Raw genomic sequence first — 12,885 nt, forward strand, 5'->3', positions numbered from 1 at the left:
AGGCATGTGAAGCGTCTGGGGTAAACCATGGAAAGCTGTGTAGGTATGTATATTTGCGTGTGTGGACGTGTGTATGTACATGTGTATGGGGGGGGGGGTTGGGCCATTTCTTTCGTCTGTTTCCTTGCGCTACCTCGCAAACGCGGGAGACAGCGACAAAGTATAAAAAAAAAAAAAAAAAAAAAAAAATATATATATATATATATATATATATATATATATATATATACATATATATATATATATATATATATATATATATATATATATATATATATATATATATATATATATATATATATATATATATATTTTTTTTTTTTTTTTTTTATACTTTGTCGCTGTCTCCCGCGTTTGCGAGGTAGCGCAAGGAAACAGACGAAAGAAATGGCCCAACCCCCCCCCCCCATACACATGTACATACACACGTCCACACACGCAAATATACATACCTACACAGCTTTCCATGGTTTACCCCAGACGCTTCACATGCCTTGATTCAATCCAATGACAGCACGTCAAACCCTGTATACCACATCGCTCCAATTCACTCTATTCCTTGCCCTCCTTTCACCCTCCTGCATGTTCAGGCCCCGATCACACAAAATCTTTTTCACTCCATCTTTCCACCTCCAATTTGGTCTCCCTCTTCTCCTCGTTCCCTCCACCTCCGACACATATATCCTCTTGGTCAATCTTTCCTCACTCAGTCTCTCCATGTGCCCAAACCATTTCAAAACACCCTCTTCTGCTCTCTCAACCACGCTCTTTTTATTTCCACACATCTCTCTTACCCTTACGTTACTTACTCGATCAAACCACCTCACACCACACATTGTCCTCAAACATCTCATTTCCAGCACATCCATCCTCCTGCGCACAACTCTATCCATAGCCCACGCCTCGCAACCATACAACATTGTTGGAACCACTATTCCTTCAAACATACCCATTTTTGCTTTCCGAGATAATGTTCTCGACTTCCACACATTTTTCAAGGCTCCCAAAATTTTCGCCCCCTCCCCCACCCTATGATCCACTTCCGCTTCCATGGTTCCATCCGCTGACAGATCCACTCCCAGATATCTAAAACACTTCACTTCCTCCAGTTTTTCTCCATTCAAACTCACCTCCCAATTGACTTGACCCTCAACCCTACTGTACCTAATAACCTTGCTCTTATTCACATTTACTCTTAACTTTCTTCTTCCACACACTTTACCAAACTCAGTCACCAGCTTCTGCAGTTTCTCACATGAATCAGCCACCAGCGCTGTATCATCAGCGAACAACAACTGACTCACTTCCCAAGCTCTCTCATCCCCAACAGACTTCATACTTGCCCCTCTTTCCAAAACTCTTGCATTTACCTCCCTAACAACCCCATCCATAAACAAATTAAACAACCATGGAGACATCACACACCCCTGCCGCAAACCTACATTCACTGAGAACCAATCACTTTCCTCTCTTCCTACACGTACACATGCCTTACATCCTCGATAAAAACTTTTCACTGCTTCTAACAACTTGCCTCCCACACCATATATTCTTAATACCTTCCACAGAGCATCTCTATCAACTCTATCATATGCCTTCTCCAGATCCATAAATGCTACATACAAATCCATTTGCTTTTCTAAGTATTTCTCACATACATTCTTCAAAGCAAACACCTGATCCACACATCCTCTACCACTTCTGAAACCGCACTGCTCTTCCCCAATCTGATGCTCTGTACATGCCTTCACCCTCTCAATCAATACCCTCCCATATAATTTACCAGGAATACTCAACAAACTTATACCTCTGTAATTTGAGCACTCACTCTTATTCCCTTTGCCTTTGTACAATGTTTTTCAAATGCTTGCTTATTTTCTTACAGTGTTTTAAAGTTTTAAAGCAAATCATCGAATGACGAGAAACGTGGTATATCTAAAATTGTGAGACGAAATCTCTAGACTCTAGGACTGCTTGATATAAGTTTTACAGAGCATAGATGTGTTTGGAATGAGGCTCTTAAACAGTGCAAGTGTTTGGGATAAAGGTCTTTCGAAAGAAAAGGTGTCTGGGATAAAGTCTTTAGAAAGTAGAAATGTTTGTGAAAAAGTCTCGAAAAAGTGGACGTTTGGGGGAAGGTTCTTAGAACGTAAAAGGTGTTTGGGATGAGATCTGTAAAAATAGAAGTGTTTGCTGTAAAGTCTTTAGAAAGTGGAATTTCTCTTTTGGTAATCGGTGCAAAAAGTAGAAGCGTCTGGAATAGGGTCTTTTGAAAGATGAAGTATCATGGACAAGGATTTTAGAAAGTGGTATGTCTGGGACAAGTTCTTGGGAACGTAAAAGAGTCTGTGACAATCTCTTTAGAAAGTAGTAGATTCTGGGATATGGTATTCAGAAAGCAGAATTTTCCAGGACATGCTCCTTAGAAAGAGAAAGTGTCTGGGACAATGTGTTTATAAGTGGATGAGTGAGGTGCAAAGTATTATTACCAATCAGGTTGATACACAAAGTTAAGTTATATGACTCTATGAGTATTCCTACAACAACACACGTATCCCCCGACATATATTTGCTAAGATGGAGACAATATGCAATGTAATGAGTCATTTTGTAGTTGGTTTGAACTAATGGACAGAAGGAAACAATTTAGGTAATTGTACAGAAGAAAGCAAAATTACAGGAAGGTTGATTCTAATTGTATAAATGATTCAAGTCCAGGAAGTAACAGGAGCATGTATTTTAGGTGTCAAAGGACGAGTATGCACATCTTAGAGTATGGTGGCAATTAGACAACAACAGCTTCACTGAGATTGAAGACAACTTCACCGCACCTCAACGAACATTGAGACTTGATGATAATACGACATATTCTGACCTTCAATTCAGGTAAGTTAACTTTCTCATTTCTCTGATTTAGTAAAGGTGAGAAATCATTGAACAAGTCATAATACAATACATAGATATCTATCATTAAGCCTGTCTCTCTCACCATGTTTAAGGGATAAAAAAAATAAAGAGATTCCAAACATAATCAAATACATCCAGCTAGGGACATAATTAGAAAGTTGTTTTGTCTGGAAATAGACGTGCTTACACATATTGTGACGCACTTTTAGCTAATATTTTTTCCATACATGTTCGTCTTAATATCCGCGTGAGCGAGGTATCGTCAAGAACAGATGACAGAGCCTTATAGGGAAAATTCCTCACTAGGCTCCTTGCGGTGTTCCTTCTTTTGGAAACTAATATAGAACAAGAGGATTTCCAACAACACGCTTCCGCTCCCCTTGGTAGCCTTCTACGACACGCTGGGAATACTTGGCCAGTTTAATTTCTCCCCAGTCTACAGGGATGATAATCATTAATCATTATCAGTATCTTTTTCTCGATAATCCTGATTTTATCATCATTATTGTCATTATCATTTTAAAATTATTATTATTATTATTATTATTATTATTATTATTATTATTATTATTATTATTATTATTATTATTATTATCATTACTATTATTATTATTATTATTATTATCATTATTATTATTATTATTATTATTATTTTTATCATTAGCATTATCATCGTCATTATTGTTATTATCATTACTATTATTATCATTACTATTATCATCATTATCATTATTATCATTATTATTATTATTACTAGTATTATTATTATTATTATTATTGTATAAGTATCATTTTTATTATCATCATTATTATTACTATTATTATCATTATTATTATTATTCTGATTATTATTATTATTTTATATTTTATTATACTTTGTCGCTGTCTCCCGCGCTTGCGAGGTAGCGCAAGGAAACAGACGAAAGAAATGGCCCAACCCCCCCCCATACACATGTATATACATACGTCCACACACGCAACTATACATTCCTACACAGCTTTCCATGGTTTACCCCAGACGCTTCACATGCCTTGATTCAATCCACTGACAGCACGTCAACCCCGGTATACCAGATCGCTCCAATTCACTCTATTCCTTGCCCTCCTTTCACCCTCCTGCATGTTCAGGCCCCGATCACACAAAATCTTTTTCACTCCATCTTTCCACCTCCAATTTGGTCTCCCTCGTTCCCTCCACCTCCGACACATATATCCTCTTGGTCAATCTTTCCTCACTCATTCTCTCCATGTGCCCAAACCACTTCAAAACACCCTCTTCTGCTCTCTCAACCACGCTCTTTTTATTTCCACACATCTCTCTTACCCTTACGTTACTCACTCGATCAAACCACCTCACACCACACATTGTCCTCAAACATCTCATTTCCAGCACATCCATCCTCCTGCGCACAACTCTATCCATAGCCCACGCCTCGCAACCATACAACATTGTTGGAACCACTATTCCTTCAAACATACCCATTTTTGCTTTCCGAGATAATGTTCTCGACTTCCACACATTCTTCAAGGCCCCCAGAATTTTCGCCCCCTCCCCCACCCTATGATCCACTTCCGCTTCCATGGTTCCATCCGCTGCCAGATCCACTCCCAGATATCTAAAACACTTCACTTCCTCCAGTTTTTCTCCATTCAAACTCACCTCCCATTTGACTTGACCCTCAACCCTACTGTACCTAATAACCTTGCTCTTATTCACATTTACTCTTAACTTTCTTCTTCCACACACTTTACCAAACTCAGTCACCAGCTTCTGCAGTTTCTCACATGAATCAGCCACCAGCGCTGTATCATCAGCGAACAACAACTGACTCACTTCCCAAGCTCTCTCATCCCCAACAGACTTCATACTTGCCCCTCTTTCCAAAACTCTTGCATTTACCTCCCTAACAACCCCATCCATAAACAAATTAAACAACCATGGAGACATCACACACCCCTGCCGCAAACCTACATTCACTGAGATCCAATCACTTTCCTCTCTTATTATTATTATTATTATTATTATTATTATTATTATTATTATTATTATATTATTATTATTATTATCATTATTATTATTATTATCATTACTATTATTGTTATTATTATTATTATTATTATTATTATTATTATTATTATTATTATTATTATTATTATTATTATTATTATTATCATTATATTAATCATTATCAGTATTAATTTCTCATTATGATTACCATTATTATTATTATCATTATTATTATTATTATTATTATTATTATTATTATTATTATTATTATTATTATTATTATCATTATTATTATTATCATCATTATCATTATTATCGTTATAGTATTGTTATCCTTATCATTATTATTAATATTAATATTGATATTATTGCTATTGATATTATTATCAATATCATTATCTTATCATTGTGCTTATTATCATTATCATTATTGATATTATTGCTATTAATATTATTATCATTACCATTATTTTTATCATCATTAGTATTGTTACTATGATTAATATTATTTTCATCAATAATGTTACTAACATTATTATTATTATTGTTATTATTATTATCATTATTATTATTATTATTATTATTATTATTATTATTATTATTATTATTATTATTATTATTATTATTATAGTTATTATTATTATCATTATTATTATTATTATTATTATCATCATTACTATCATTATTATTATTATTATTATTATTATTATTATTATTATAATTATTATTATCATTATTATTATTATTATTTTATTATCATTATTATTATTATTATCATTATTCATCCCTGGGGATAGAGGAGAAAGAATACTTCCCACGCATTCCTCACGTGTCGTGGAAGGCGACTAAAGGTGACGGGAGCAGGGGCCAGTAACCCTCCCCTCCTGGTATCTTAACTTTCTAAAAGGGGAAACACAAGAAGGAGTCAAGCGGGGAGTACTCATCCTCCTCGAAGGCTTAGATTAGGGTGTCTAAATGTGTGTCGATGTAACCAAGATGAGAAAAAAGGAGAGATAGGTACTATGTTTGAGGAAAGGAACCTGGATGTTTTGGCTCTGAGTGAAACGAAGCTCAAGGGTAAAGGGGTAGAGTGGTTTGGGAATGTCTTGGGAGTAAAGTCAGGGGTTAGTGAGAGGATACGAGCAAGGGAAGGAGTAGCACTACTCCTGAAACAGGAGTTGTCGGAGAATGTGGTAGAATGTAAGAAAGTAAATTTTAGATTGATATGGGTAAAACTGAAAGTTGATGGGGAGAGATGGGTGATTATTGGTGCATATGCACCTGTGCATGAGAAGAAAGATCATGAGAGGCAAGTGTTTTGGGAGCAGCTGAATGAGTGTGTTAGTGGTTTTGATGCACAAGACCGGGTTATAGTGATGGGTGATTTGAATGCAAAGGTGAGTAATGTGACAGTTGAGGGAATAATTGGTATACATGGGGTGTTCAGTGTTGTAAATGGAAATGGTGAAGAGTTTGTAGATTTATGTGCTGAAAAGGGACTGGTGATTGGGAATACCTGGTTTAGAAAGCGAGATATACATAAGTATACGTATGTAAGTAGGAGAGATGGCCAGAGAGCGTTATTGGATTACTTGTTAATTGGGAGGCGCGCGAATAAGAGACTTTTGGAAGCTAATGTGTTGAGAGGTGCAACTGGAGGGATGTCTGATCATTATCTTGTGGAGGCAAAGTTGAAGATTTGTACGTTTTGTCAGAAAAGGAGAGAGAATGTTGGAGTGAAGAGAGTGGTGAGAGTAAGTGAGCTTGCAAAGGAGACTTGTGTGAGGAAGTACCAGCAGAGACAGAACATAGAATGGAAAAATATGAGAACAAAGGAGGTAAGGGGAGTGGGGGAGGAATGGGATATATTTAGGGAAGCAGTGATGGCTTGCGCAAAAGATGCTTGTGGCTTGAGAAGCGTGGGAGGTGGATTGATTAGAAAAGGTAGTGAGTGCTGGGATGAAGAAGTAGGATTATTAGTGAAAGAGAAAAGAGAGGCATTTGGACGATTTTTGCAGAGAAAAAATGCAAATGAGAGGGAGATGTATAAAAGAAAGAGGCAAAAGGTCAAGCGAAAGGTGGAAGAGGTGACAAAGAGGGCAAATGAGAGTTGGGGTGAGAGAGTATCATTTAATTTTAGGGAGAATAAAAAGATGTTTTGGAAGGAGGTAAATAAAGTGTGTAAGACAAGGGAGCAAATGGGAATTTCAGTGAAGAGGGCTAATGGGGAGATGATAACAAGTAGTGGTTATGTGAGAAGAAGATGAGGTGAGTATTTTGAAGGTTTGTTGAATGTGTTTGATGATAAAGTGGCAGATATACGGTGGTTTTTTCGGTGTACAAAGTGAGAGGGTTAGGGAAAATGATTTGGTAAACAGAGAAGAGGTAGTAAAAGCTTTGCGGAAGATGAAAGCCTTCAAGGCGGCAGGTTTGGATGGTATTGCAGTGGAATTTATTAAAAAAGGGGTGACTGTAATGTTGACTGGTTGGTAAGGTTATTTAATGTATGTATGATTCATGGTGAGGTGCCTGAGGATTGGCGAAATGCTTGCATAGTGCCATTGTACAAAGGCAAAGGGGATAAGAGCGAGTGCTCATATTACAGAGGTATAAGTTTATTGAACATTCCTGGGAAATTATATGGGAGGGTATTGATTGAGATGGTGAAGGCATGTACAGAGCATCAGATTGGGGAAGAGGAGTGTGGTTTCAGAAGTGGTAGAGGACGTGTGGATCAAGTGTTTGCTTTAAAGAATGTATGTGAGAAATACTTAGAAAAGTAAATGGATTTGTATGTAGCATTTACGGATGTGGAGAAGGCATATGATAGAGTTCATAGAGATGTTCTGTGGAAGGAGTTAAGAATATATGGTGTGGGAGTCAAGTTGATAGAAGCAGTGAAAAGTTTTTATCGAGGATGTAAGGCATGTGTACGTGTAGGAAGAGAGGAAAGTGATTGGTTCTCAGTGAATGTAGGTTTGCGGCAGGGGTGTGTGATGTCTCCCTGGTTGTTTAATTTGTTTATGGATGGGGTTGTTAGGGAGATGAATGCAAGAGTTTTGGGAAGAGGGGCAAGCATGCAGTGTGTTGTGGATGAGAGAGCTTGAGAAGTGAGTCAGTTGTTGTTCGCTGATGATACAGAGCTGGTGGCTGATTCATGTGAGAAACTGCAGAAGCTGGTGACTGAGTTTTTTAAAGTGTGTGAAAGAATATGAATAAGAGCAAGGTTATTAGTTACAGTAGGGTTGAGGGTCAAGTCAATTGGGAGTTAAGTTTGAATGGAGAAAACCTGGAGGAAGTAAAGTGTTTTAGATATCTGGGAGTGGATCTGCCAGCGGATGGAACCATGGAAGAGGAAGTGAATCATAGGGTGGGGGAGGGGGCGAAAATTCTGGGAGCCGTGAAGAATGTTTGGAAGTCGAGAACATTATCTCGGAATGCAAAAATGGGTATGTTTGAAGGAATAGTGATTCCAACAAAGATATATGTTTGCGAGGAGTGGCTATGGATAGAGTTGTGCGCAGGAGGGTGGATGTGCTGGAAATGAGATGCTTGAGGACAATATGTGGTGTGAGGTAGTTTCATCGAGTAGGTAATGTAAGGGTAAGAGAGATGTGTGGAAATAAAAAGAATGTGTTTGAGAGAGCAGAAGAGAGTGTTTTGAAATTGTTTGGTCACATGGAGATAATGAGCGAGGAAAGATTGACCAAGAGGATATATGTGTCAGAGGTGGAGGGAACGAGGAGAAGTGGAAGACTAAATTGGCTGTGGAAAGGTGGAGTGATAAAGATTTTGAGTTGCCGGGGCCTGAACATGCAGGAGGGTGAAAGGCGAGCAAGGAATAGAGTTAATATGAACGATGTGGTATATCGGGGTCGACGTGCTGTCAATGGATTGAACCAGGCCGTGTGAAGCGTCTGGGGTAAACCATGGAAAGTTGTGTTGGGCCTGGATGTGGAAAGGGAGCTGTGGTTTCGGTGCATTATTACATGACAGCTAGAAAATGAGTGTGAACGAATGGGGCTTTTGTTGTCTTTTCCTAGCGCTACATCGCGCACATTAGGGGGGAGGGGGCTGTTATTCCATGTTTGGCGGGATGGTGATGGGAATAAATAAAGGGAGACAGTATGAATTCTGTACATGTGTATATATATATATGTCTGTTTGTGTATATATATGTGTACATTGAGATGTATAGGAATCTATATTTGCATGTGTGGACGTGTATGTATATACATGTGTATGTGGGTGGGTTGGGCCATTCTTTCGCCTGTTTCCTTGCGCTACCTCGCTAACGCGGGAGACAGCGACAAAAAAATACCATTATTATTATTATTAATATTATTATTATTATTATTATTATTATTATTATTATTATTATTATTATTATTGTTGTTGTTGTTATCATTATTGTTATCATTATTATTATTTTTCTTATTTTTATTATACTTTGTCGCTGTCTCCCGCGTTTGCGAGGTAGCGCAAGGAAACAGACGAAAGAAATGGCCCAACCCCCCCCCCCATACACATGTATATACATACGTCCACACACGCAAATATACATACCTACACAGCTTTCCATGGTTTACCCCAGACGCTTCACATGCCCCGATTCAATCCACTGACAGCACGTCAACCCCGGTATACCACATCGCTCCAATTCACTCTATTCCTTGCCCTCCTTTCACCCTCCTGCATATTCAGGCCCCGATCACACAAAATCCTTTTCACTCCATCCTTCCACCTCCAATTTGGTCTCCCTCTTCTCCTTGTTCCCTCCACCTCCGACACATATATCTTCTTGGTCAATCTCTCCTCACTCATCCTCTCCATGTGCCCAAACCACTTCAAAACACCCTCTTCTGCTCTCTCAACCACGCTCTTTTTATTACCACACATCTCTCTTACCCTTACGTTACTCACTCGATCAAACCACCTCACACCACACATTGTCCTCAAACATCTCATTTCCAGCACATCCATCCTCCTGCGCACAACTCTATCCATAGCCCACGCCTCGCAACCATACAACATTGTTGGAACCACTATTCCTTCAAACATACCCATTTTTGCTTTCCGAGATAATGTTCTCGACTTCCACACATTCTTCAAGGCCCCCAGGATTTTCGCCCCCTCCCCCACCCTATGATCCACTTCCGCTTCCATGGTTCCATCCGCTGCCAGATCCACTCCCAGATATCTAAAACACTTCACTTCCTCCAGTTTTTCTCCATTCAAACTCACCTCCCAATTGACTTGACCCACAACCCTACTGTACCTAATAACCTTGCTCTTATTCACATTTACTCTTAACTTTCTTCTTCCACACACTTTTCCAAACTCAGTCACCAGCTTCTGCAGTTTCTCACATGAATCAGCCACCAGCGCTGTATCATCAGCGAACAACAACTGACTCACTTCCCAGGCTCTCTCATCCCCAACAGACTTCATACTTGCCCCTCTTTCCAAAACTCTTGCATTTACCTCCCTAACAACCCCATCCATAAACAAATTAAACAACCATGGAGACATCACACACCCCTGCCGCAAACCTACATTCACTGAGAACCAATCACTTTCCTCTCTTCCTACACGTACACATGCCTTACATCCTCGATAAAAACTTTTCACTGCTTCTAACAACTTTCCTCCCACACCATATATTCTTAATACCTTCCACAGAGCATCTCTATCAACTCTATCATATGCCTTCTCCAGATCCATAAATGCTACATACAAATCCATTTGCTTTTCTAAGTATATCTCACATACATTCTTCAAAGCAAACACCTGATCCACACATCCTCTACCACTTCTGAAACCACACTGCTCTTCCCCAATCTGATGCTCTGTACATGCCTTCACCCTCTCAATCAATACCCTCCCATATAATTTACCAGGAATACTCAACAAACTTATACCTCTGTAATTTGAGCACTCACTCTTATCCCCTTTGCCTTTGTACAATGGCACTATGCACGCATTCCGCCAATCCTCAGGCACCGTCACCATGAGTCATACATACATTAAATAACCTTACCAACCAGTCAACAATACAGTCACCCCCTTTTTTAATAAATTCCACTGCAATACCATCCAAACCTGCTGCCTTGCCGGCTTTCATCTTCCGCAAAGCTTTCACTACCTCTTCTCTGTTTACCAAATCATTTTCCCTAACCCTCTCACTTTGCACACCACCTCGACCAAAACACCCTATATCTGCCACTCTATCATCAAACACATTCAACAAACCTTCAAAATACTCACTCCATCTCCTTCTCACATCACCACTACTTGTTTTCACCTCCCCATTTGCGCCCTTCACTGAAGTTCCCATTTGCTCCCTTGTCTTACGCACTTTATTTACCTCCTTCCAGAACATCATTTTATTCTCCCTAAAATTTAATGAGAGTATCATTAAATTTTAGGGAGAATAAAAAGATTATTATTATTACTGTCATTATTATTATTACTAATATTATCATTATTATCATCATTATTATTATCATTATTACCTTAATTATTATTATTATCATTATTGCTATCATCATTATTATCATTATTATTATCATTATTATTATTATCATTACTATTATTATTATTATTTTTATTATCATTATTATTATTATTATTATTATCATTATTATTATTATTATTATTATTATTATTATTATTATTATTATTATCATTATCATCATTATTATTATTGTTATTACTATTATCATCATCATCATTATCATTATCACTGTTATTATTATCATTATTATTATCATTATTACTATTTTTGTTATTATTATCACTATTGTTATCATTATCATTACCAGTATTATTACTATTGCTATTATCATTATTATCATCATATATTATCTTTAGTCTATCACTTCTCTTATCATTAGAAATGTTTATAAAAAGTATATGTGTGTGCGTGTGTGTGTGTGTGTGTGTGTGTGTACGTGTGTGTGTATGTGGAAATGACACATGTCTCGGGTCCTTTAACATAATATAAGGCAACAGTATTTGAACATGACACACGTCAACAGTCCCTAAAAATGATACATGTCTGCAGTCTTTTAACATGGTATACGACAGCATTCTATGAACATGACACATATCAACATTCCCTGAACAGGACAGATGTTAAGAGTTCCTTTTCTTATCACTCTACGTGTCGACTGTCTCTAAACATGTTTCTTGTCAGCAGCCCTTAGTAATGAACGTAACTGAAACAGTGAATATCTGATTAACTAAGTTATGTCCTACAGACTTTTCGAGAGTAATAGAGAGGACTGGCCTATTGTGCTACTGAGTTTTGAGGAAACAGGTTTCACCGTCTCATCTGCTGAAGGGTATCTGGCCTAACCTGACCAGCTGAGCAGCAGGTTCAACATACAGGACTTCCTGACTGACGTCGGGAACAATCTGTTGAATTTCTTAGGGGGTCGGCTTGTAGGAGTTGCAGCCTGACCTCCTGAGCAACTGAAGAGGTCAAACAAAATAATAAAATCCATAAAAAAAAATGTCTCAGTTGTTTATTACCCATGACCTGCGATGAGGAAACACAATCATGAGTATCTAACATCTGGAGGATCCAGGAATCCTACACACCTGGAGGACACAGAACCACCACACACCTGGAGAACTTAGGGTTCTCATACACCTGGAGAATTCAAGCTTCCACATATCTGGATAATCAAATGCTGCCACACACCTGGAGATCCAAAACACCACACACCTTATGAATACTGAACCCACAAACACCTTGAAGATACAGGTTTAGAATCTAGGGCCACCACACACTTTGAGAATCCTGAGCCCCCTCACATGGAGGATCAACAATGCCAAGCATCTTCAGGATATAACATCCAGCACATATGGATGGGTTGGAACTCCAGTGCACCTGGAGAATCCAGAGCTTTCACACACCTTTATTATAAAGGAATCCCAAACACCTGGGTGATGAGAAAACACAT

The 12,885-nt window shown here is 38.2% G+C and overlaps 1 protein-coding gene across 4 annotated transcripts in view; it reads left to right on the forward strand.

The window, feature by feature from the left end:
* The window catches only part of LOC139761025 (turripeptide Gsg9.2-like), a 364,470-nt gene extending 352,149 nt beyond the window's left edge, over positions 1–12,321 (forward strand). For all 4 annotated transcript variants that reach the window (XM_071684766.1, XM_071684769.1, XM_071684765.1 and 1 more), the window contains exons 3-4: positions 2,744–2,886; positions 12,178–12,321. In XM_071684766.1, the coding sequence (XP_071540867.1) occupies positions 2,744–2,886; positions 12,178–12,274 (240 nt within the window). In that variant the 3' untranslated portion in view covers positions 12,275–12,321. The remainder of the gene's footprint in view (positions 1–2,743; positions 2,887–12,177) is intronic.
* The last annotated feature ends 564 nt before the right edge of the window (positions 12,322–12,885 follow it).

This window comes from Panulirus ornatus, chromosome 39, assembly GCF_036320965.1.
Source record: "Panulirus ornatus isolate Po-2019 chromosome 39, ASM3632096v1, whole genome shotgun sequence".
Classification (NCBI taxonomy): domain Eukaryota; kingdom Metazoa; phylum Arthropoda; class Malacostraca; order Decapoda; family Palinuridae; genus Panulirus; species Panulirus ornatus.